Source organism: Pelophylax lessonae (genome assembly GCF_965119305.1).
Source record: "Pelophylax lessonae genome assembly, chromosome: 8".
In the NCBI taxonomy this organism is placed as follows: Eukaryota; Metazoa; Chordata; class Amphibia; order Anura; family Ranidae; genus Pelophylax; species Pelophylax lessonae.
In genome coordinates this window covers 85,649,807-85,675,886 of record NC_138775.1, presented here as the reverse complement: position 1 = coordinate 85,675,886, position 26,080 = coordinate 85,649,807, and the positions used below count along the sequence as shown (strand labels likewise).

General features: G+C 44.8%; 1 protein-coding gene across 4 annotated transcripts in view; it reads right to left on the bottom strand.

Moving 5' to 3' along the window:
* The window catches only part of PBRM1 (polybromo 1), a 179,058-nt gene extending 153,381 nt beyond the window's left edge, over positions 1-25,677 (bottom strand). For 3 of the 4 annotated variants that reach the window (XM_082265485.1, XM_082265487.1, XM_082265486.1), the window contains exons 1-5: positions 25,511-25,642; positions 11,902-12,057; positions 11,077-11,174; positions 6,896-7,043; positions 4,290-4,424 (exon numbers count right to left, since the gene is read on the bottom strand). In XM_082265485.1, coding sequence (XP_082121611.1) covers positions 4,290-4,424; positions 6,896-7,043; positions 11,077-11,174; positions 11,902-12,042 — 522 coding nt within the window. In that variant the 5' untranslated portion in view covers positions 12,043-12,057; positions 25,511-25,642. Of the gene's footprint in view, positions 1-4,289; positions 4,425-6,895; positions 7,044-11,076; positions 11,175-11,901; positions 12,058-25,510 lie in introns of all 4 variants that reach the window. The other variant, XM_082265488.1, reaches the window with a different exon arrangement.
* Between the last annotated feature and the right edge of the window lie 403 nt (positions 25,678-26,080).

The following is a 26,080-nucleotide window of genomic DNA, read 5'->3' as shown; positions in this document are numbered from 1 at the left end:
AGTGTGTTGTGCGTCTGACCGGGCTGTGCGTCTGAGAGTGTTGTGCTTCTGTGGGTGTTGTGCGACTGACCAGGCTGTGTGATTGCGAGTGTTGTGCGATTGAGTGTCAAGTGAGTGTAGCAGAGTACCAGAGGGTGAGAAGGTAGAGTTAGGAAGCTAGGAATGGCCGGCGGGTGTGGAGATGCGACTCGGTGTACATCTTGTGATATGTATGCGTTCCTCGATCATGCGATCAAGGGCAAATACAAATGTGCAAAATGTAAGCATGTTGCTTCCCTGGAAGCTCAGGTCCTGAATCTAGGGAAGCAGCTGGCAACACTGAGCCGAATGTCCATACAGGAGGAGAGCCGGGATCGTACCTGTCAGACGCAGGCCTGCACAGAGGTGGGTGGAGTATTGGAGGTGCAGGCATCAGAGCAGAGTAGAGGGGTGACAGTTAGGAGGGGTAGAAGGGGACAAGGCAAGGAGGCTGGTCCTGGGCTGGAGCACCCCAATAGATATGCCCCGTTGCGTGATGTTGGGGAAACCAGTCAGGGACCAGCATTGCTGGAACAGAGCGATGCCCCTAGCTGCCAGAGAAGAACTCCTCCAGTGAGGCTGGGAGAAAGGGAAAGGAAAGACAGGTGCTGGTGGTAGGGGACTCCATTATTAGAAGGACAGACAGTGCAATCTGCCACAAAGACCGTGTGCGCCGAACAGTCTGTTGTTTACCGGGCGCTCGGGTTCGGCACATCGCGGATCGGGTGGACAGATTACTGGGTGGGGCTGGGGAAGACCCAGCTGTCATGGTACACGTGGGTACCAATGACATAAGCAGAGGAAGATGGAGAGTCCTAAACAATTTCAGGGACTTAGGAGCTAAGTTGAGGACTAGGACCTCCAAGGTAGTTTTTTCAGAAATACTACCTGTACCTCAAGCCACACCAGAGAGGCAGCGGGAGATTAGGGAAGTTAACAAGTGGCTGAGGAGCTGGTGTAGTAAGGAGGGTTTTGGATTCCTGGAGAACTTGGGCGACTTCTCAGTCGGCCATCAGCTCTATGGCAGGGATGGATTGCACCTAAATGGGGAGGGTGAAGCCGTACTGGGTGAGAGGATGGCCATAAAGTTAGAGGGTCTTTTAAACTTGGTGATGGGGGGGGGGTAAGGGTACAGATGTAGAATTAGCCAGTGGAAAGCAAGATTCAGAGGGCAGAAATGGGGACATTAGTGGTAGGGTGTTCTGAGCTCCTATACCCAGGGTGGGTATGGGGAAAAATCAAGAGAGCAGCCTAAAAACATCAAATGAGGATATATGTAACCGGTCAAAATTACGAGGCTTGTATACCAATGCCAGAAGCCTGGCTAACAAGATGGGAGAGCTGGAGATGCTGATGTTTGAGGAGGACTTAGATTTTGTGGGGATAACTGAGACTTGGTTTGACAGCTCTGACTGGATGGCGACCATTCAGGGGTATTCCCTTTATCGCAGAGATAGAGAAGGTAAAGGGGTATGTCTGTATATTAAGAACAGTGTACAGGTAAATATGAGGGATGATGATATTAATAATGGAGCTATGGACGAGGCAGAATCCCTATGAGTAGAACTTCAAAAGGGAAGGCACTGTGGGGAAGGTAATATTGGGCATATGCTATAGGCCCCCCAACCAGAGGGAGGAGGGGGAGGCGGACCTCCTTTTACAGATAGGATTGGCAGCAAGGATGGGAAATGTCATTATAATGGGGGACTTTAATTATCCAGATATAGACTGGGCAGAAGGAACTGCGCATTCAGCCAAGGCTCGGCAGTTCCAAATGTTTTGCAGGACAATTTCATGGGTCAGATGGTGAATGCACCAGCAAGAAACAATGCGGTACTTGACCTACTGATTACCAACAATACAGACCTGCTCACGGATATAAAAATAAGGGGCAACTTAGGAAACCGTGACCATAGGTCAATAAGTTTCAGTATTAATTATAGTAATAGGAAACACAAGGGCAATATAAGAACACTAAATTTCAAAAGAGCCAATTTCCCAAAACTGCGCTCTCTGCTAGAAAATATCAAATGGGATAGAACCCTGGGAACAAAGAACACGGAGGAAAAATAGGAGTGCTTCAAGAGCATACTTAAAAAGGGATTGGCCAGTGCATTCCAAAGGGAAATACATTTAAAAGAGCAAAATTAAACCCTGGGTGGCTAAACTCCAACATAAAAATGCATATTAGAGCTAAAGAAAAGGCCTTCAAAAAATACAAGACTGATGGGGTCATTAGCAGCATTCAAGCATTACAAAGAGTGTAATAAGAAAGGTAAAGACGAAATCAGGGCGGCTAAAATAGAACACGAGAGACATCTAGCGGAAGAGAGTAAAAAGAACCCCAAGAAATTCTTTAAGTATATAAACCGTAAGAAAGCGAGGCCAGAACACATTGGCCCCATAAAAGACGATAAGGGAGTTTTGGCCACAGAGGACAGGGAAAAGGCAGTAGTGTTAAATAATTTCTTCTCTTCAGTCTTTACAAAAGAATTGGGGGGGGCTACACTAACCCAGCTTGTAAGGCCAAACTAAACACACCTCAGGAAATACCGCCATGGCTAACAGAAGATAGACTTAGAACTAAACTAGAGAAATTTAACATAAATAAATCACCGGGACCGGATGGCTTGCACCCGAGGGTTCTTAAAGAGCTCAGCCAGGTGATTGCCAGACCATTATTCTTGATCTTTAAGGATAGTTTACAGACGGGTATGGTGCCAGCTGATTGGAAAAAAGCCAACGTGGTACCAATATTTAAAAAGGGGCCGAGATATATCCCGGGTAACTATAGGCCGGTCAGCATAACATCAGTAGTCTGCAAGATGTTGGAGGGGATGTTAAGGGACCACATACAAGACTTTATTAATGAAAACTGTATTATTCGTAGTAATCAGCATGGGTTCATGAAAAATAGTTCTTGCCAAACCAATCTATTAACCTTCTATGATGAAGTGAGCTGCCACCTAGATAAAGGTAAGCCTGTGGATGTGGTGTACCTGGACTTTGCAAAGGCCTTTGACACCGTTCCCCACAAACGCTTACTGTTCAAACTAAGGAAGGTAGGTATGGACCATAAGGTGAGTAGCTGGATAGAGAACTGGCTCCAAGGGAGGTTGCAAAGGGTGGTGATTAATGGGGAGTACTCAGATTGGGCTGGTGTGGAAAGCGGGGTCCCCCAGGGTTCTATCCTGGGGCCAATCCTGTTTAATTTATTCATAAATGATCTAGAGGAGGGGATAGAGTAAAATCTCAGTATTTGCAGATGATACTAAACTAAGCATGCCAATATCTTATGGGCAGGATGTGGAAACCTTACAAGCGGACCTGAACAAAATAATGGGGTGGGCAACTACATGGCAGATGAGGTTTAATGTTGAAAAATGTAAAGTAATGCACCTGGGTGCCAGAAACCAGAAAGCAAGCTACTCACTAGGCGGGCGAACCTCTGGATGAGTCTAGGATGGAAAAGGACCTGGGGGTACTGGTAGACAACAGGCTTGGCAGTGGCATGCGATGCCAAGCTGCTGCAAGCAAAGCCAACAGAATACTGGGATGAATAAAAAAGGGGATTCACTCTAAAAATAAAGAGATTATTCTCCCTCTCTACAAGACGCTGGTCCGGCCACATCTGGAGTATGCTGTCCAGTTCTGGGCACCGGTCCTCAGGAAGGATGTGCTGGAACTGGAGAAAGTCCAGAGAAGGGCAACAAAAATAATTAGGGGAATGGAGGACATCAGCTATGAGGAAAGACTACAAGCACTGAATTTATTCTCTCTGGAGAAGAGACGATAGAGGGGGGGTATGATATCAATGTACAAATACTGTACTGGCAACCCTAGCATATGGAAAAACCTATTCAGAGAAAGGGAATACAATAAGACACATGGCCATTCACTAAAACTAGAGGAAAGCGGTTTAACCTTAAAATACGCAGGGGGTTCCTCACTGTAGGAGCAGTAAGGATGTGGAATCCTCTTCCGCAAACAGTCGTATCAGCAGGGAGCATCGATAGTTTCAAAAAACTATTAGATGGGCACCTTAAAGACCACAACATACAGGGGTATACAATGTACGGTTAACAGCAAACACACACACACACATCATAGGTTGAACTGGATGGACTGATGTCTTTTTTCAACCTCACTAACTATGTAACTTAGAATGGGGATGGCAGCAGATTTAAGATTATATAAGTTTACACCAGACTTCTACTTTAAATCAAATGCAATCACACAAATATGCCTGCATACAGACTGCTATATCATACTTCTCCTTCTGCAGTATCTTGTGAATCATCTTCTTCATCGTCTTCCTCACAGTCACCCTTCTGGATGAATTCATTTCTTGTGCGTAAATAAAGATCCCACAGTTTACATGCAGCTTTGTATTCTGGTGTATCAGACTGTTGGGCAGAATGGAAGTAGTAATGTATTTATTTAAATTTTTAAGTAAAGATATAAAGCTCTTATGTACAGTAAGGTATGGCTTGCTAGAGAAAATATTCAACCACTGACATGTGTAATATTATTTCATCTTACCAGAGGGAGAAACTTGATCTTAGTACCTAACTATCAAGTGAACAAAACAAAAGAAGACATTCTCCGAGCAAATAGGCTTTACTGTCATGAATTTCCTTAAGCACAAGTACCTCATAAACATACAATAGACTGCATATTACCGGCACATAACCTCACTTGGTGTTGGGAGTATATTTCCACAGGCTATAGGCGAACAGTATTGGATCTCCAGTTTCACCTGTTACTGTCCCATCTGCTTCCGCCTCTAGTGCTTGGTAGAAAACCAGGTTTGTAATTTTCTGCCACTGTCCTCCCTACTGTGTGCCTCGGAATTTTCATTGAAAGAAATGGCAGCAGGCACATATCCTGGCTGCATATGCACAGTTTTCAAAAAGACCCACTGCCTATCTTAAGCCCCGTACACACGTACCGATCGTCGTCATACAAACGTTCGTCTTTTCTCCCCGGGATGTCGGTGTCTGTTGAAAAGTGCAAAGACAGCACAAGAATTTTGTCCGCAGACTTCAGCTGACTGCAGAAGTGATGTCATGTAATGGTTAACTTTCCCTGTGTTTTTTATTTTCTGAGCATGCCCAGTCTTGCAAATCTGCGGTCTGTCGGCTGATTTCTGTACTGACTGGCGAACAATCGTCCGCTCTGGTGTCCGCATACAAAAATTTTCATGTTTGCAAGAAAGACTCTTGTCCGCAGAATGTGCGCAGACAGCTGTTGGAGGCACCATACTAACACGCGTACAATCGGCAGATCTTTCGTCCGCCGACGTTTGTATGACGACGATCGGTACGTGTGTACGGGGCTTTACTGTCACACTCTGTGGACGTCAGGGGGTGTTAATCACTGCTGCTGTGTCCTATGTGGTACACACAGCTGTGTTTCATATTGTATTAAGGGGGTGTGCCAAATTATCCACACACAGCAGTAGTAAGGAGCATGGAACGGGAGCTCACACTAGTGTCTGTGCAGTGTGATCTGGACTGCAAACATATAGCATCCGATTTATTGTTTCTATATCCCATTTTGGTAGTAAAACACCCTGTCTAAGAGTGAACACCATATTGTGCCAGCTAATAACTTTGCTGGCTTCTGCTTACCTCTCTGAAGCTAGTTTTACTTTGGCAAGTAGGGCCTAAATTTGCTGACCTAAAAGTGGAACTTTAGTCAGAAACGTAAGTGTTGCTAGATCACTTCAGGCTGTCTCTTTTTGCAGGTATAGCTATGTAAAACATTAAAAAAAAAAAAAGCTGCAGCATTGGGAACATGTTACACCCTAAAAACGGATGGAACATGTAAGATGTTCCCAAAGGTGAACTTATCCTTTAAAGCGGAACTTTATCCATAACAATTTCATAAAAAATAATGTTCTTTAGCAAGGAACTTACATTCCATATTAATAATTATGCCACCAAAATTAGAGTGTGCTGTAAATTGCCTCCAGCATCGTTACTGTTTCTTCTTGCTTGGAGGCTGCCATTTTGCTGAATGCCAGAGCCCCTGAGCAGAAGTAAATCATAAAGCGAAACCAAACCCATCAATTTAACAATTTCAAAAAAAGTAAGTAATCCTGGCATTCCAGGAATGTAATTGTCACATTTACTTGTGTCCTCAACCAAACTGTAAAACCTTTAAATGGCTGGTGCCATCACTGATAACATGTGTAGCACCATGGCAGTTGCAGATTAAACATAAGCAGCTTCCTTGGACTGTAAAAAGGATAAGAGGGTTTAAATCTGTTTTAAGGCTGTCAGCAGATTGGCCTCTACGAATTCTGCATTGCCAAAAAAGGATAGCAACTGAACATGTGCAGAGCAGGGGGAGACAGTGTACTACTGGATTTTAAACAGTATAGGCACTGGTTTTTAATGTTTTACATAGCTATACCAGCAAAAGGGTCCAGCCTGAAGTGATCTAGCAAGACTTTATTTTCCGACAAAAGATCTACTTTAAAGTTAGGAACAATCTGTGATGGACAGAGAGTAATAAAACTGAGTAAAATGCCCCTTAAAGTGCTGGAAACATGCAACAGAGTATAGGCCTTCTGACATGATCTGCACTGATAGAAAGAATCAAAGAACTCTGACCCTCTCCTTCAGCACGTAATCAGACACAGACCTTCAGTATGTCCAGCATTAAATAAAGGTTGGTGTAGCAGAATAAGCAGTAAAGATTTTGGTCTTTTTCATTGTCCATTACAGCAACACTGATAACTTAGTTTTCTTTTAAGTGCAGCTTTTGATCAGAGTGTTAAAGTTCTAACAAGCAAAATTGTGAAGTCTTTTGTGTTTTCCTAAAATTCAGGCCATCTTTGCCTCTACAGCAAAAATAAAGTAAAGGTCACCTTGTAGTATGATTTGGCATTCTGAAACAGCAGATGAAAATCTGCAGTCAACAGGTTGACATCCTCATATTCTTCCATCTTTAGTTTCTGCTGGATTTTCATCAAGTCAATCGGCTGTGAAACAATTTCGTAGTAATCTGGCTGGTTTCTAAAAGTCAGATAAACAGATAGAAGATTATAGATACAAATATAGAAAACAGGACACTGTACATTCAGCAAATATTCCCAATGAAACCTTCAGTTAACAATGAAAACGTGCGTCTTGCTTAGGAGTGCTACACAGCGATTATACATTACCATTTTATCCTTCCAGTGCAAGTCTGTCCATCTACAAATACTAATACTGGCTGAAATCTATTGTTTACTGAATGTATTATAAAAGTTATATGCACTACAAATTTGCAAATCTGTACATAATATAAAAATATATTTTCTAAAAACAGAGACCCTGTAGAATAAAATGGAGGCAATTGCAATTTTTTATGTTACATGGTAACTGCGCTACTGGTTATCAAATTTATATTTTCACTAAACAAAATACATTTAAATAATATTTAGTGCAAACAAACAATATAATACAAACATTTTAGCAAAATATAAAAACAAATATGATATTTGACTTACAGCCGGTTCACATTCATGCGGCTGATGCGTTCGCATGTAATGTCGGAGCGAACTGCTCCTTCATTACATGCGATCGGCTGTGCGGTGCGAGTTTAGCCATACACTTTGTATGGCTAAAATCGCACCGCACCCCCAGCAAACACGCACAGGACCCTTTTTGGCAGCCGCATCAGGATCAGATCGCACAGCGGTTCACACTTGTGCGATCCGATCCTGTGCGAACTGCAAGATCGCACTGCGATAAGCGATCAAACTGGGGGTGTCGTTAAGATTACATTGACACCCCCAGCGTATAGCATATGGCAGTGTGAACTGCCAGGGGTGCGTTTGCGATGCGGGAACAGGCTGCTTATTCGCAGCCTTCCCGATTCGCATAAGTGTGAACCGGGGCTTACTGTAAAATCCATTTCCCTTATGTTCATTGACGGACACAGCTCCTTATCTTCTTCACTGTTGGGTTACGCTGCCCCCTACAGGAGTAGGACACAAGGTAAGAAACAAAAATTGACTACGCCTATGGGGCAGTCCCTGGGGGTATACTCCCAGTCTCGGCTATTGCTACTCAGTTTTATTACAAGCAGTGTCAGAAGAAAGCCAACTCCAAAGAGGGGTGGATGCTGTGTCCGTCAATGAACATGAGAGAAATTGATTTTACGGTAGGTCGAAAATCCCATTTTCTCGCTCGTTCATTGACAGAAACAGCTCCTTATCTTCTTCACCTTTGGAACATCCCAAAGCAGTGTCAAACATGAGGGGTGGGAACAGCAGAAAAAATTTCCCAAGGCTAAACCGTAGCCAACCAGGTAACATTACAAATAGGGAGTCTGACTTCCTTAAACACACCATAGCTGTCGCCAGGTACACCCTGATGGCCTGAACCACATCCAGAGAATGCAAGGCAATTTCCCCAAGGATGTTTCGGCCTGGGACACAGGGAAGGCAAAACAATGTCTTCATTCAAATGGCAGAGACGACCTTTGGAAGGAACGAAGGACAGGGACGAAGAACCACTTATCTCTGTGAACCACCAGGTCAGGTGAACGACAAGACAACGCTGCCAGCTCTGACACCCTACGTGCAGAAGTAATAGCCACCAAAAAGGTCACCAAGGAATGTGTGGCCAATGGTCGTTAAAAGATAACCGTCAAGCCTGATGGTAATCAAGGCCAGTCGCTGTTCAACCCCCCATTGGAGGAAAGCTAATATCCGAGCCAACGAAAAGGAGCGAGGGTGAACTCCAAGAGATTCACACCATGCAATGTACGTCGTCCAAGTACGATGGTAGATCTTCCTAGAAGTAGATTTTCTAGCTTTTAACAGTGTAGGAATCATAGATTCTGACAAACCTCTTTCCTTTAGCACCTGGCTTTCAACAGCCAAGCCAATAAAGCCAGCGACTGTAAAGCAGGATGGAAGATTGGCCCTTGGGACAGCAGATTTTTCCTGAGAGGGAGTCTCCATGCAACCAGCCATACCAGATCGGCATACCAAGACCAGGGAGGCCAGTCTGGAGCCACTAGAATGACCGGAATTCTCTCTGCCTCGATCCTACACAGGAGTCGTGGCAAAAGTTTGAGAGGGGGAAAGGCGTAAATCAGATGATACTGACTCCACTAGAGCGTCTGTGGCGTTGGCTAGAGGATCCCAAGACCGTGCCACAAACCTCTGTACCGTTGGGCCAACGCCTGTGGACTGAGATAATCAGCTTGACAATTTTACACCCCTGGAATGTGTACCGTACAGAGAGCTGGAACGAATCATTCTGCCCATGTTAGAATTCTAGCTACTACCCGAGCGCCAGAGCACTTCTTGTGCCCCCTTGGTGATTGTCCGATTGATGCCACGGCGGTGGCATTGTCCGATTGAACACGACACCCCTGAAGACAAATTTTCCAATGAGCCAGACAAAGTATGATCGCTCATAGTTCCAGTGCATTGATCGGCAGTCTGGAAGAATCCAGACCCACTGAGCACAATCTGTGCCGAGGACATCTCCCCACCTTGACAAGCTGGCATCCATGGTGACAATCGTCCAGTACCGGGGGGGAGGATTTTCCCTGTTGAAGTGCCAGAGAACGAAGCCACCAGATCAGGGACCCCCTCATACCCTGGCTCAACAGGATCAGATTGTCTACAGACTGAGGATTCTTGTCCCATTTCACCAGAATCTCTCTTTGCAGAGATCTCTTCTTGAACTGTGCAAACGGAACTGCCTCGAAGGTAGACGCCATCAGGCCCAGCACCCGCATGCAACCCGAAGGGATGACCGTCTGCTGGACAACAGAAGCTTGGCTGCCTCCTGAAATTTCTGGAGTTTTTCCAGAGGAAGATACCCTGGACTCGGCCTCAGCCAGAGTGTAAGACCCAGATAGTCCAGACGGGTGGACGGAACTCTGCTTGCAGAAGATCATCCGGATACCCCAGTATCACGATCCCCCACTGACGCAACAATGCCAACACCAGGGCCAACACCTTTGTGAAGACCCGAGGAGCAGAGGCGAGACTAAAGGGTAACGCCACAAACTGATAATGCTCCTCTCCCACGGCAAAGCGGAGGAAGCACTGGTGACTAGCACATATTGGAATGTGAAGGTAGGTGTCCTTGATGTCGATAGAAGCGTGAAAATCCCCCTAATGTAGGAACGCCCCTACCATGTGAATGGACTTCATTCAGAACTTCTGTACCCGCAAAAAAGCAGTTTAGTGCCTTGAGGTCCAGAATTTGATGTACCTTGCCTTCCTTCCTGGGAACAGTGAACAGGTTCCGAAGTACAAGCACATGTACAAGCGATCCCCGCAGGGACCGCATCAGGGAGTCACACAGGCACAGACATGGGGAACACACAGCAACACAGACTGCCACCCCAGACAGAGGCCCCACACAGAAGTACTTACCTGTACCAGATGGTGTGGGGAGCCTCTCAGAACGGAAAGCCGCTGTCCTCATCTGACATGGAATGCCGTTAGCCAGGGACATTGCACTGCAGCATCGCAGATGCGTCCAGTGAGGTAGCCACCTCACGGCTGCATCCCTGCTGCGAACAGGGATGGGTCGTTCATAATGCCAGGGCGAACCATAGCTGAACGCTCGGTGGCAGGCTGGGGGTCCATCTGACCCTCTGCCCTGGAGACTCAGGGCGGCCAGTCCGAATCCCAGCACCGCATGAATCCATCTTCTTCCAAAGAGTCGACTAAAACTAAAAGCTGATAAAATAAACAGCTAGTAAAGTAAGAAAAAAACTGACATTTTCAAAGAAAATCAAATAAAAGATTAGATAGGCTGAGACTGTAGCCCCAGCACAGGGAAGCCTGACTACTCCTGACGCTAGGCAGATTAAAACTGAGTTGGGAGTGGTCACTGCAGGGGGGTATTGATACAATTTCCCTCCAAGAGACATCATAGGTGTGTCTTAGATCCCTAATGTCACCTCAGCATTCTGATGTTGAAGCTAAGAGGTCTGACCTCAAAAATAGTTTACATCGGCTGCAGTGCAAAATAAAAAGAAGAAAAAAAAAAAAAGCCATGAATAAAATTCCCAAAAATAAACTATATTTACCTGCGTTTCGGTGCTCTAATAAAGAGTTCACAAAGAATCCGCCCTTGATCATCTTTGTAGTCTCTAATTGTGTTGTAGAGCTCATGGCAAACTGCAATCTACAAAAAAATAAAATAAATAAATGCAACAATCATTACCATAAGAAATACTACACAGCATTAAAGCCCCCCTAGCTTAATTAATTTAATAAATAAAGAATAAAGCAAGAAAAAAGACCCCCAATGCCCATTAACACTATCAAGTGTTACTTTTACTTTCTAACATTAAAGTAACACATAGCTGCTCTAAAACGACTGTCATGGTGAAAACACACTATTGTGTTTAACATTTGCATGTACGTTCTGTGTGAATGAGACAACAAATGTTCTCAAGGCTATTTTTTTTTTTTTTTATCTACAGGTTGAAGTTAATGAATTCATTAAAAATAAATAAATAAAAACAGTGGTTGGGGGAAAATACCGCACCATGACTGCTTGAGCTAATAGACATGGTAAATAGATATTATTTCCTATGATCAGCAGCTCCATCTAGTGATCATAATGCTGTATTTTTCAAAACCATTATATAAAAAAAATAAATAAATAAACATCTTTAGATAAATTAGCCTGGGAACATTCAATGTAGTTTCTTTCACATAGAAGTAATGTACCAGCTGTTTTCAAAAGAACTATAAAACTTTTTTTCATAAATACACCCCTATTTGTGTTTAGCATTAACTGTCTATACATAACAATTTTGATAAGTCTGCCAATGGTCACTATAATAAAACACCAACATTAAAAAGAAGTACAGAAAAGTAGCCTTTAGGGTCTCTGTCCAACTTACTGGATCCACAGTTGCCACATTAGCAAGTCTCCTCCTTTTCCTGCCAGAGTTTGGGGTACTTGCAGCATGAGGTGAATCATCAAAGTCTCCACCACTGACACTGCTGGACGGGGACGTCGCTCTGCGTCTCTTGGAGCTCATAAGCTCTACATTGTCCTACAATAAAGTGAAAGAAATGAGGAATTTTTTTCTGTTTTACCGGTAAAATCCTTTTTTTTTTTTTTTTTTTTTAGAGTACATGACAGGACACTGATACTGCTTCCTTTAGGTGAAAGAACACTAGCCAAAAAAAAAAAAAAAAAAAAAACCTCCAGGCATATCCCCATTGTAGCAAGCATTGAGCACAGGCATTCGAGGAGAAATCTGTGTCCTGCAAATCCAAAATTTCCAAAATCATACATCACAGGACACAGAAGACCTGATATTTATGACGATTTCAGATGTTCCAGAGAAATGAGCATGAGGAGTAGGCAGGACAGCAACAAGGCCAATATGCCATAAAAATAAGGGGAACCCCACTATAAAGCCACCTGCAAGACCTTCTGTCCATTAGCTGGTGTCTTCTGCAGAGGAATGAACATCTAACTAGTAGAACTTAGTAAACGTGGGAGGAGAAAACCAGAACAGAAACGGGATGCTGAATTGCCCAGGAAGAACTGACACTTCTGGTGGAATGGGCCTTGACCAGGAAAAGGAAGAACATCTTCTCATTGGTCAATTTTCCAACCTAAAGAGGATATGCAGATTCAGAAACAGCCCTGTCCTTCAGGACTTGGGCTTCAACAGTCATGCTGTCAAGGCCAGTAACCTTGGTCTGTGCTGGTAATCAGAGCATTGATTACCAGTGCAGACCCTTGGGGGATGCCACTAGAGCCACCAGGGATGCCAATCAGTGTTCAGGGAGCCTGTTAGTGCCCTCCTCATCAGTGCTGCCCATCATTGCCATCTATCAGTGCCACCCACCAGTGCCCTTTATTGCCATCTATAAGTGCCACCCACCAGTGCCCATCATTGCTGCCCATCAGTGTCTCCCCATCAATGCCTGCCAGTGCAGCCTCATCAGTGCTAGTCAGTGCAGAAAAAAAACGTATTTATTGACAACATTTTATAACAAAAAAAAAGAAAAAAATACAGATAGCAAATGGTTAAGAGCATATTTATAAAGCAATGAATGTGACTTTCAAAGATTTACTAATGGTAAATCAAGCACCGTCATTAAAAGCACATGTATCTGGAAGTCAGATTTACCTGCATTGCTTTATAAATATGCCCCTAGGGCCCCTTTCACACTTGTGCAACTTGTCCTGCAAAGTCGCATGCCAAGTCATACCCTATGATTTCCAATGAGTACCCTTCATATCTGGGCGACTTCAAAGTAGTTCCTGCACTACTTTGGTCCAACTTTGATGCGACTTGAGTTCCATATACCTCAAGATTACACAGTCATTGCTTCAGGTCGCAAAAGTATGAAAAGGGGCCAAACACATCATTTATTTTTACACATCTTTATATAAATAAGCCTGGCTAGATAGATTTACATGTTTGATGTGGCTTTTTTTGGATCACCTAAATTGCCTAAAATTAAAAGCTTCAGCTCAGATTCTTTGTCAATATCAGTTAATTCATTCATATTTTTTTCTGCATTAGTTTTAGATTTTAACATTTTGGATGCGACTTCACCTGCTGATCATACATCACATAAAAGAACAAGGAAGCACAACAAAGAAAGAAGAGTTTGTATGAAGGCAGCAGGAGTGATGTTCCAGATAAAAATGAACAATGAATGCTTTACTTCTAGTCATTTAATAAATATGACGCATCAGCACAAACCATGTCCATGGTGGTTTATGAAAAAAAGCCTCCCAAACTACTATAAAAAGCATCATTCATAACCTACAAAATAAAAGTCCCCTTTTTTAGGGAATTAGTTTAGAAGGCCCTGACAGGACTGGAGCATCTATAGTGGGACATAGGATTGTCAGACATGAAGTTATTTTCAGTCAGCAGAGTGGCTATAAGGTTGCACTTTTGCCTACCATCTGTGTTTTGAATCCCCCTAGGATCACAGCCCAAAAACATGGTAGGTTAAGTGATGCCAAGGATTGATCTGGCTGGTTCTATGTACTCTAATTTCTGTGTAATGCTGGTTCCAAACTACCACTCGGGATGGATAAAAATCGATGTTTAAATCAGTTTTTATTTAAATCGTTTTTTTTTTTTTTTTTTTAAACAAATTTATTTTAATAAAATGCTTTTGGAGTAAAAAAAAAAACCTATTTAAAGAGTTTTCTATTTAAGATACATTAATAATTTAGTTTATTCAGCATGAAATAGAGCTTAGTTATGTAGCATGAGGCTGTATATTCTGCAATATTTACATTTTTGGTAAACTCATTCAATGAATCCAAGCTGAAATAACATGCACTGCATTGATGCATTCACACAATTTCACCCTAAAGCCCCGTACACACGTACCGATTGTCGGCCGTAAATATTCGGCCACCGACCGATTGGCCGATTGTAGGCTTGTTAGTATAATGCTTCCGACAACCGACAGCGCATTTTCGGCCGAACAGAATCTGGCGTGCAGACTTTAAAATTTTTGTTGGCCGTCACCAGAACGGCCCATTGTTCGTCAGTCAGTACAGAATTCGGCCGACAAAGAGCAGATTTGCAAGACTGGGCATGCTCAGAAAAGAAAAAACACACGGAAAGTTAACCATAACATGACATCACTTCTGCAGTTGGCTGTTGTTGGCCGACAAAATTCGTGTGCAGTCTTTAGCACTTTTCAGCCGACAGGACAGCACCGGACAAAAGACGGTCGATCATTCGGCCGACGATCGCTACGTGTGTACGGGGCTTAACTATCAGCAAGAATGAGAATGTGAATTCAGTAACCTCTTCACTTTCAATATGAAACTAGCATGCAACAGAAAACTGCCGAAAATTCGTCTAATAATCTGATCGTGTGTACGAGGCTTTAGTGGAGATGGCAGCAGCAGCACCCGATAGCGGATTGAAAAATAAGCTCGGGTGAAGACATCGCTGGATTCCTGGACAGGTAAGGCTACATGTACATGGGACGTTTTAAAAAGTCCTTTGAACGCTGGAATTTAAAGGACGTTTAAAACATCCGTTGTGTTGCGCTTGCATGCCCCGTTTCTAAAAGGTCAAAAAATGGAAAAACGCGAGTGCTAAACGCGGGTGATCGCGTTCGGTCGCGTTTTTGCGTTTGAAACGCCGGTAAACACACGTTCTGAACACAAATAATTGCTTTCCAAAAGACGACACTGAACTCAACTGCCTGTAAATGACTGTAAACGACCCAGTGTACATGGACAGATAAGAAAACAGAGGTGGGTTCAGGGGCTTCTGAAAAAAACGCCCAACTTCTCCTTAACGGCCATTTACAAGTTGCAGTGTACATGGACCCTAAAGCCCTGTACACACGCACCGATTGTCGGCCGTAAATGTTCAGCCAACGTCCGATCGGCGATTGTCGGCTTGTTAGTATGATGCTTCCGACAACTGACTGCGACTTTTCGGCCGAACAAAATCTGGTGTGCATGCTATAAAATTTTTGTTGGCCGTCACCAGAACGGCCGATTGTTCCTCAGTCAGTACAGATTTCGGCCGACAAAAGCCAGATGAGCAAGACTGGGCATGCTCAGAGAAGAAAAACACACGGAAAGTTAACCATCACATGACATCACTTCTGAAGTTGGTTGTTGTTGGCCGACAAAATTCGTGTGCAGTCTTGAGCACATTTCAACCAACACCACAGCACTGGACAAAAGACGGCCGATCGTTCGGCCGACAATCGGTACGTGTGTACGGGGCTTTAGTGTCCTAATATTAAAAGTCAGCAGCTACAGCATTTGTAGCTGCTGACTTTATTTTTTTCTTCAGGAGCTCCTCTAACTAAGCAGGTCAAAATACACTCTATAGCAGAAACTATTTCTCTAGAATCTTCCTCCAAGAGCCATAGGAATCACAGGAGACTGGACCCAGATAAATCCTGCAGTGAACCTCGATGTGCACATTGTAGAATGTAGGAAACACAGAGATCTCATCATGTGTCCTGTTCCTGTACCGGAACTCAGCAAAACCAGCCAGCCGAATAGAACACAAAGGCCTCATGCACACTGGACGTTTTTACAGCTGCTGTTTTTGGCATCAGATGTTTTTTTTCTTCAGCCAGTAAACACCCCAGCATGATATCCTATGTGTCCATGCACACATAGGCTGTTATCAGCAGTTTTTGGCGGGAGTTTTCTGGCTGTAAAAAAGAAAAAAAAAACAGAACTAGTTGGTTTTAGGAGGCGTTTTTCAGCTGTAAAAATCCTCTAACTCTGATAAAAGCTAAAAAAAAAACGCTGAAAAACGCCAAAAAAAAACTTGGCTATTTGGCGCTTATCAACGTTTTTGTGAGAGTAAAGGCTGAAAAATGCTACTGCAAAAAAGCTGAAAAATGCCTTCTACAGAGGTTTTGATAACATCCAATGTGCATGAGGCCTTAAAGTGTTACTAACCCCAGGACCCTGCATTCACTATATCTGGTCTCCCACGGTACACAGAACATGGAAATGCAATTGCTTTAGTAAACAAACTGCTAAATACCATTTCTCATCAGCGGTATATCAGTCTTGTGACTTAGAACAATGTCTCGTTAAAGCTTTTAGGAGTTTTTATTCTCCCTTGATTGTCCTCAGGGCTGCAGGACCCCCTGACCAGTCTGGACAGTGCTGATTGGCCCTGTACTGATCACATGCACTCACCCAAGAAAAAAAAAAAAACTCTCTAGCAATACCAACTAAACTGAGCGTGTGCAGCATACCCCCAAGGCTCTGTTCTTTCAGGAAATGGTTAGGGGACTGTGGAAGAAGGGGAGGATCAGAGAAGACAGGATAAAACAGTCTTTTTTACACAATGTAGAGCACTAACCCCTTAAGTTCCACAGTGAGTATAACAAGCATGCTTTACTGCATATACAGACTGATTTTACTGTTGTGGGTTTAGTAACACTTTGAGCACTGCTGTTTTGACTTGGAGTACTCTATCTTTGCCATATCTTTTGTACTGGAACACTTTTTAGGACTTTTTACACATTAGTTTAATCGATGTCTCTGCAGGAGCAGGGACTTCACTCAAACTAAAGGTTTGAGCTATGTCCCTGCTCCTGCAGCCTCCTGGGATATCCCCATCACATATTCCAGGAGGTATAGAGGCAGGGGCACACAGCGGCTGAAGGGAAGACCTTCTGGCGCATCATCGGGGTTAGCTATGAGAACGTGGAAGCGACAGGCAGATTAACAGGACCGATAGGGAAATTGCATATTACATATTTCCTTATTAAAAGTCTTAAATAGTTCTCGCTCTAGCGATCATGGCGATATCTACCATGCGTGGTTTGAACACCGTTTACAAATATGGGCCCGACTTGCGTATGTTTACTTGAGTCATTTCACCTTTAAGAGATGAAAAAAATCATCCATTTAAGCCCATAAGGCGGAAGTGACATCGGACGTCACTTCGGTCCTAAGGGCATAGAGCTAGCTTGCCCTCACCCAGCTTTCTGCCCAGTCAATTAAAAGGAATGGCTGCAGGCTAACCGATGGGTCCTGTAAGCTCTGAGATGACCAGGAAGCGGCAGGAGGGGGGCACCTCTCCCATCACCTGTAAAAGTGATCCTGTGGCAAATCCACCACCGGGACCACTTTTATTAGACACTGAATCACCCACAGTTTAAAATGATATCAGGGTTATGGCAGCTAGCTGCCGCCATAACATTGGTATTAAACATCAAAGTAATGACGTATTTATACTGTGGGGTGGTCGTCAAGTGGTTTTAAGGCTTGAGGAACGCAGGATGACTAGCCCTCTATCCCCCTTAAAAGGTGATATCACCGTCCAAACAACTTTGGTCATTTACTCACATACTAGTCTGTATCTACCACAGCCCAAACTGGAATAAGCTAGTCTCATATTAAAGCTACCATTAGGCATGTGTCTGAACCTGGTCAACGACCACATAATCATGGGTGGGACTCCGTGGCGAAACAGCATCTTTAGTTAAGTATTTTTGTTATATTTTCTAAAATGTTCTTTATCTGTAATTATCTTTATTAAATGTTATACCTACAAGTATTTGTGTGGTCTCTCTTTGCACATATCGAATAAAACCCCAAAAAACACAAACTATCACGTGACCATGATACAACAAGGACAAAGAACAGAAGATGGTCGCTAGTCACGAGCATGTCTGCAATTCTGGTTTAAAGAGCTCTGTAGCTTGCACAAATCTGGGTTTCTATTGACCAGTGTCCCCAGTGTATATAAGTACGGTATCAGGTGCTAGCCCGATCACTGGACATTGGAAAAGGTATGTATAGATCTGTTCAGTCATATTCGAGTTGCAGCAATTCTATGGGCCAGCTCTGGGCACCATGTCTGATACACTTGGAAGCCTTTTTCCATACAAAATTCTGGGCAAATTTTTCAAAAGGTAGGTCACTCGGTATTTCCCAACCTTACGTTATTACTCAGGCTTGGAACTGGCATGCAGAAAGGAGAACAAATGTACATAACAAAATATACACACATACTATGGCCAATTTAAATATGAGCCAATCAATTTACCACCATGTCTTTGGAGTGTAGGAGGAAACTAGACTACCCAAAGGAAACCTACAGAAGCACAGAAAGATTATGGAAACTCCATGTAAGTGCTGCAGACATAAGTGCTAACCACTAAGCCCCTGTGCTGCCAAAGAAAAGAGTAGAGTGCTAGCAACAAGCATTTCGGTCTTTAGCCCTCAACCTCTACAAGTGTTGTTTTTCTTCCTTTATCACATGGTTTATTAAAACTCTAATAATAAGTATTTTCTTTTTTTAATTTTTATTTAATTTACAAACGATCCCTGGTTGTTATAAAGCAGCAAGACTCAGTTTCTCTTCATGAAATGTATTCCGACAGTACTTTTATACTCATTGTTTGAGATCATATTAAAGCCCAGTTCCCAAAATTATTCTGCACATTCTAACATCGGGGTGGTGAGAAGTCTAAGGCAGGCCATAGATTATGTCATTTTCCCTTCTTGCATCCATGGGTCTCTGAAATGAAAAATCGCTTGAATCCCCCGATCACCACAATCAGAGTGATGGGGGAATCCCCCCTGCAAAGTCATTGTGTTCTCCCAGGCTGGGAGAACAGCGATTATTGTCAGCAGCTATAGCCATTAGCAGTAATCGCATGTTGGAAATCTGACATGCTGCTTGTACCCAAGGCTATCGATGGATCGACTTGGGTAGAATCAGCCTGCCCATACGTTGATCAAATCTTGGCTAGTCCCTGCTGAACCAGCCAAGTTTCCAATGCCCCTGGCTGGCTTAATCCCTACCATTCTGTGCAAACCTTTTGCATGCAACCTCTGGTTCAGTGCTACATGACACAATGCCTGATAAACTGAATAATGCAGCTGGCCATTGTAGTTTACTTGGTAGGCATTGCAAGCACATGCCAAACTCCAGATTTTGAGGTGAATGTGAAAAAAGCCAAGTTTTATCAAACTTCAAAAAGCATACCAAAAGATCTGAACAACTATCATCAATCATCCAGAACCATAATAAAATGCCTTGACTACAGTGTTGACATTAAACATTTCATGATCATGATGAAAGGGACAATTATTTTGTTACAGCAGAATACAAAGAATTTTGGTATTTTGGGCTATTTATCCGGGCTGTAAAAAGCATACTGGTCTATGCCAATTTACTCACTATGCCCAAATGCAGGAGCAAGCCCCTCTAACTATTTTTTCCACAACTCCCTGGGTTCTTAGACATGTCCAAAAGTATACATTTCTCAGCAGCTCAGAGTTTCCACACCCGATAAGGCAGAAGCAGCAAGGCAAGTGATCTGCTGCCAGGTGGAAGGCCCTCCACTGTCAGAACCAGTGTGGCAGCTGGGCAGAAATCTAACAGCACACAGCTTCCCTGGAAGACCCAGCCAATGTGAAGATACCTTCACCAATTGCTCCCAGGGTACTCCACTTCCACTGGGGTGGCCTTTTTGTGCTTGGATCCCTCCAAGCTACCCTGGACATCACAGAAAAGAACGCTTCTATGCGGATAATATCAATCGCTGAACTGTATTAACTGATGTACTAATTCTCAGGTAGACTTTCTGTTATAGAGTTTTATAGGGACTGCTGTTCAGTCATGTTACCCTGACTGAGCCACATAGACATTGCTGTCAAGAGTATATGTCTGTGCAGCTTTCAGAATCTGCTTTGTATTCATTTGCAGTATGTGCACACTCTTTTTTGCATTATTGATTCTACTTTGCATCTGTTAATAAAACTGCAAGTTATAGTTCCTCCCTGTCTGATCATTTAGCCAATTACCTTCTTTGTTAGGCCTCGTTCACAGGGGGCATACTTAAAGCGGAGTTCCACCCTGGGAAAGTTTTTTTTAATAAAAATACCCCCGCGACAGTCAGGGCTAGTACATTCCACAATGGCTAGCCTCTGATCTGTCCCGGGTTGCACTTACCTTTTAGAAGAAATACTTACCTTGAAAATGTATTGTCCAGCGCTGCCATCTCAGGTGTGGGCAGCTTGAAGCCAGCGCGATCCTCTTCTGTGTCCTCTCCGTCTTCTTCGGTCCCACGATACACTGCACTGGCCCCGCCGTCGCTTCCGGTGCCGCAGCGTCATCCCTGCACAGCTTCTGGGCATGCCCAGAAGCTGTTAAGCAAGGTATGATGGCGCCTGTACCGGAACGGACGTCGGGCCTGTGCAGGCGCATTGATTCCTGGGAGCGATGACGTTCAGCTCCCAGGAATCATTGCATGCCAGGAAGTGACGAATCGCCGTGGCCGCCGAGGGGAGGAAGAGGAGGTTAGGTGAGTATATTTTCTTCTAAACAAGGCAAGTTAAAAAAAAAAAAAAAAAATTGCGTTTATCCATTTGTTTTTCAGGTGACCCGGAGCAAGAAGATGGAGGCAAGTATAATTTTAGGGTGGAACTCCGCTTTAAGTGTACGCCTGTGAAGAGCCCTGCTTACATTCATGGGGATGCACAGATGTTCGGTGCATTTCCATGCAGGCACTCTCATTGATGTTAATTGGGACACAGCATCTGCAGAAATGTCAGATTGGGAGCAGTGTCTGTGCAATTGCATCCAACTGACATGAATGGGCCTGCCTGCATGGGGATGCATGGAACACCTGTGCATAACTTTACAGGTAAACACAGCCCCCCTTAGGCATATGCTTTAGTAGGCCCCCTGTGAATGAGGCCTTAAAGTTCAATAAAGCTAACCTTATAATGAAGATGATGACCTAATGAGTTCAATTCTTTCTGAGGGTCCTTTCACACGAGTACTCCAATATTTCAGGAACAGATCAGCTGATGCGTCGATGCTGAATGGATGTCACCCTGTGACCTCCTTGTCCATTCAGTTTTTGAGGCAGATATGAACAGATCGATGTTAGGTCTGTATATGGGCAGGCCGATGTAAACAGTGCATCTGTTTGAATGCGATTACCTCAAAGTCTGTCTAGATCCCCACCAAAAAAAAAAACACTCTGAAAAGGTTTCGTCCTTTTAAGCTTTAGTGGACCAAACAGTGACAGATCAGAGGCAGTCAGATGTGAACACGGACGCAAATCTGATTACATCGGCCTGCCCATAGATAGGGTTTCCAAAAAAGAAAAAGAAAAACTTACCCATCTCCATGCTGCATCGGTCTGATGCTGCAGCTGTCAGCCGCTAGACTGAGATATGAGTGATCACATGACCGCGTCTTGCTCAGTTCCTGGTTAGCTTTTGGCAGAGAATGGGGACTGTCACTCACCACTCTCTGCCCTGCCTATCCATAGCTTACTGGAGTGCTGGGCTGGAGAAGGGATGGAAGTAGCTGGCCTAGGCTCTCAGCCTCATGCTATAAGACCTGAGCCAGTTATCAATCAGGCACCTGGGTGGATCCTGACAATATGGTCATGACCCTTCCAGAGCCTGGAGCGACTCTGTGCCATCAGCTCAGGACACAGGAGAGCACAAGTCAGTGCATTCCTGTGACCCACAATTGAAGAACGGCCAAAAAAGATTCAGCCATACAGGCGGTCCCCGGGTTACTAACAAGATAGGGTCTGTAGGTTTGTTGTTAAAAAAATGTACCTGTTCCAACTTACAAACAAATTTTAAGTTTAGCTCCAGCCAAAAGAATAATTTTAAGTTTTTTGGATAGCATAGGGGAGGGTTAACACCCCTGTACCATTTGTTTTGCTCTCTGCACCCGTTCAGAAGATTTCACCTCACTTTCTGTCCCTAGGACAACTGGATTTTGAAAATTTTGGATTGTTGTGGAAACAAGTGTAGCACCCTACAGATAGGTGCTAGGTAAATGTATAGTGGGCCTTGTCTGCCTAACAGCAGGGCCATGATTTCTTTTGGTTAGGGTGTCAGGGCTTCCAGATGTGCCTGCTGAAGGGGAAGTCACCCCACTGGCTCTTGTGAGAGGCTTCTCATAGGGCAGCGTGGGAAGCCCAATCAGGGGACACATCCCAGCTTGTAACTATCCCAGAAGGCAGATTATACTGCAAATGATTCTGGGAGTGGGTATAAGTTTGAGGGAAGCGCGTGACACAGTGTCTTTGGTGGGAGCAGAGTCCCAGGAGAGAGAGAACGGCTGTCTCTCCTCCTGTCTGAGGAAGGTGGATGTCTCGGGGTGTCGCTCGGGAATCCAGAGAGTGCTGAGTGAGCTGAGGGGATCCGGTGTGCCAAGAACCAGCGGAGAGTGAGAGGGGTCCAGTCCCAGGAAAGCCTACACAGGTCGTGAGTACTGAGGATTTCCCCTGGGGGTCTGCCTGAAGTGTTAGAGGAGACCACTCCGGAGAAGGTTCTGGGATCCAGTGCCAGCTAGCTGTAAAGGGGGTACCTAGGTTGAGGAACCTGAAGTGTAAAGGGGATACATAGTCAGTGGACCCTGAAGATCTAAAAGTGTAAAGGGGGCGCCTGCGGTTTGGGCCCTGAATTGTGCAGAGTACCAGTTAAGAGTTGCAGCTATACAGTAATTCACAGCAAGCCAGTGCCAGGCTGGAGAGGGCAGTCAGTGACTTTGCAGTGCAGCAATGTCAGTAGTTCTATGCTCCACAGTCCTGAGTTTCCTGGACATAAAGTCAAGGATTCAGCACTTCGGTCAAGTTACAGTGTGTTCCAAGCGTCAGTTACAGTGTGTTCTAAGTGTCAGTTACAGTGTGTTCTAAGTGTCAGTGAGCGCTGGCTAGCGTCGGCTGGCATCAAGGCAGCATTAACAGACATTTCCTGGATAAAGTCCCGAATTGTATTTAGTTAAGACTAAAGGAGTATCCCACTCATTCCTTTCTCCCATCCCCTTTATTTACAATAAAACCACAAAAACCAAGATGCCAGAGTTGTCATTGTCTCAGTTCTCACACCCAGGGCCGCAGCTCACATGGGCTGGAGAGGTAACCGGTAACAATGGCAGACCCACATCTGGCCCAATGCCTGGAAAACCTGCTACACAAGGATTGGTGATAAAGCTTCAGTGGAGACATATTTTTCCAATGAGAACTCTTACAGGAGTGAATTTACCTTCCTAGGGGTAGATTTCCTCTCACTTCCTGTTCTCTCCCTCCGTTTGTAAGTAGGAGTTGTTTGTAAGTCGGATGTTTGTAACCCAGGGACCGCCTGTACTTCTCTTTTAATGAGGAACTAAAAGGACCTTCCCCTCAATGGTTCCAGTCCCTCACCAGAGCCTCCTGTGTGCTATTGAATAGTGCAGATCATTGGATAATCCCTCCTACAATCTACGAATGCGCAGTACACAACGTCACGTCACTCCAGCTGATATCCCGATCAGCTGCCATGAAGTCAATACTGCGCATGCACAGATTGTCGGGGCATTATTCGACGATCAGCAAAGTGCCGAGGAGAATGTAGTCATCAGATTCTGCATGGCTTCAAATCTGTCCTTCAACAAACCCAAATCTGCCTGTCACACGATCGTTCAATTATCGCACATGAGCAGAGAGCCAGGCAGAACCTGAAGCCCCGTACACACGTACCGATCGTCGGCCGAACGATCGGCCGTCTTTTGTCCAGGGCTGTCGGTGTCTGTTGAAAAGTGCAAAAGACTGCACAAGAATTTTGTCCGCCGACTACAGAAGTGATGTCATGTGATGGTTAACTTTCCCTGTGTTTTTTCTTTTCTGAGCATGCCCAGTCTTGCAAATCTGCTGTCTGTCGGCGGAATTCTGTACTGACTGGTGAACAATCGGCCGCTCTGGTGTCGGCATACAAAAATTTTCATGCTTGCAAGACAGATTCTTTTCGGCCGAAAGTGCGCTGTCGGCAGCATCATACTAACAAGCCTACAATCGGCAGATCAGTCGTTGGCCGAAGCTTTTCGGCCGACGATCGGTACGTGTGTACGGGCCTTGACGATTACATTCTCCCTCGGCGCTTTGCTGATGGTGTTGAAGGTTGGATTTCGCTGTGAGCAGAGAGCCTGGCAGAATCTGACGATTACATTCTCCCCCAGTGCTTTGCTGATTGTCGGATAGGGTTGCCACCTCATCCCTTTAATCCAGGACACATTTATTACACTCTGAGGCTGATATAATGCACATAAGGCACTGAGTGAGTGTAATTACCACCTTATTTAGCCACAGAACCTGTGTAATTAATGTGTCCTGGTTTAAGTGATGAGGTGGCAACCCTATTGTCGGATAATGCCTCCGATGATCTGCGCATGCGCCATGCCAGCTTTTCCGGATATCAGCTGGAATGACGTTATGTACTTCCCATGCGCAAACCGTCTGACGATCTGCCTTCTGTACTATTCCATAGAACACCGATCTTCGCCCAGCTTCATTGGCTGGCACAGGATGATGTCACTCCTGCGCATGGGGCTATACCAGCGTTGTAAGCTGAGCTGCGCATGCACAACTCTGTTTACATCGCCAAGAAGCTGGTGAGCAGGCGGGCAATAAAAAAAGAAGCTGCCTGCTCGCTGTTTGTTAGAGTACAACATTACTTCCACTTTACCATTGAGCTTCTGCTCAGATCTGCCTGAAAACAGAACATATACAGAGTCAGACATCACTGTGTTGTGGTGGGATTGAGTGGCAGATCTGCTCACAGATGATCAGAATGGAGGGTGTGAAGGGGCCCTTGTGATGGGGGCACCTCTGCTACCCAATGTTCTGTATTCCTGGGAGGGATCACACACAGATGAGGATGCAGCAAGAAGGGAAATCTCAGTGATGCTGGAGAGGTCCAGAGCCAGGATCACCGGGAGGAGGGGGGGCTCAGCCACTGGCTACACACCTGGGCCAGCATCACCCAAAATGGGCACCAATGCTGGAGCCCAGGACTGCCCCCACAGGGGGACAATGGTGGTGTGGGGGGGGGAGGGGGCACCCAGGCTATGGAGAACAGGGAGAAGGATACACAGTCAGGGCTCCTACAAGATGAATGAACGGAGAGCGGAGTCCAGGCCACTTCACCACACAAAGACTCCGGAGAGCCGCCGCTGCCCACCGCCCTCACACACAGCTCCTCCGACTTCTCTCACTTACCGAGCGTCGCCGCCATGCGGACAGGCGCTGCCGCTGCCAAGCCGGGGTCGCCAGGGCTGCCACAAAGCAACAGCCGGTATCTGGATACGGATACGACTTCAATGAGATATTGGCAACGAGCAGGCCGCAAACAACAACCTGGACCGACCAGCAGATGGCAGCAAAACCCGGGGCGGGGCTACAAGCGCGGCCACAAACAAGTGGGCGGGATCACAAGCGCAGGCACCTGAACGCACCAGAGGAGCAGTGTGGTGGTGGGGGGCGTGACTACGGCCATTGTATGTAAGGGAGCGTCAATAGTTCCATGAAAGCGGCCATGTTTGTTTAGGGCGAATGGTGCAAAGCTTATAGAGCTTGATTTATAAAAATACACTACTGTATACTGTACTGTAATACCAAAAGTATTGAGACGCCTGGCTTTGCACGCACATGAACTTTAATGGCATCCCATTCTAACGCTGGCCATACACTAGTCAAAAAATCGTTTGAAAATCTGTCATTTGGTCCGATTGTCAGAGATGTATAGTAACGAAGTAGAACTACTTAAGTACTGTACTTAAGTACCGAAAT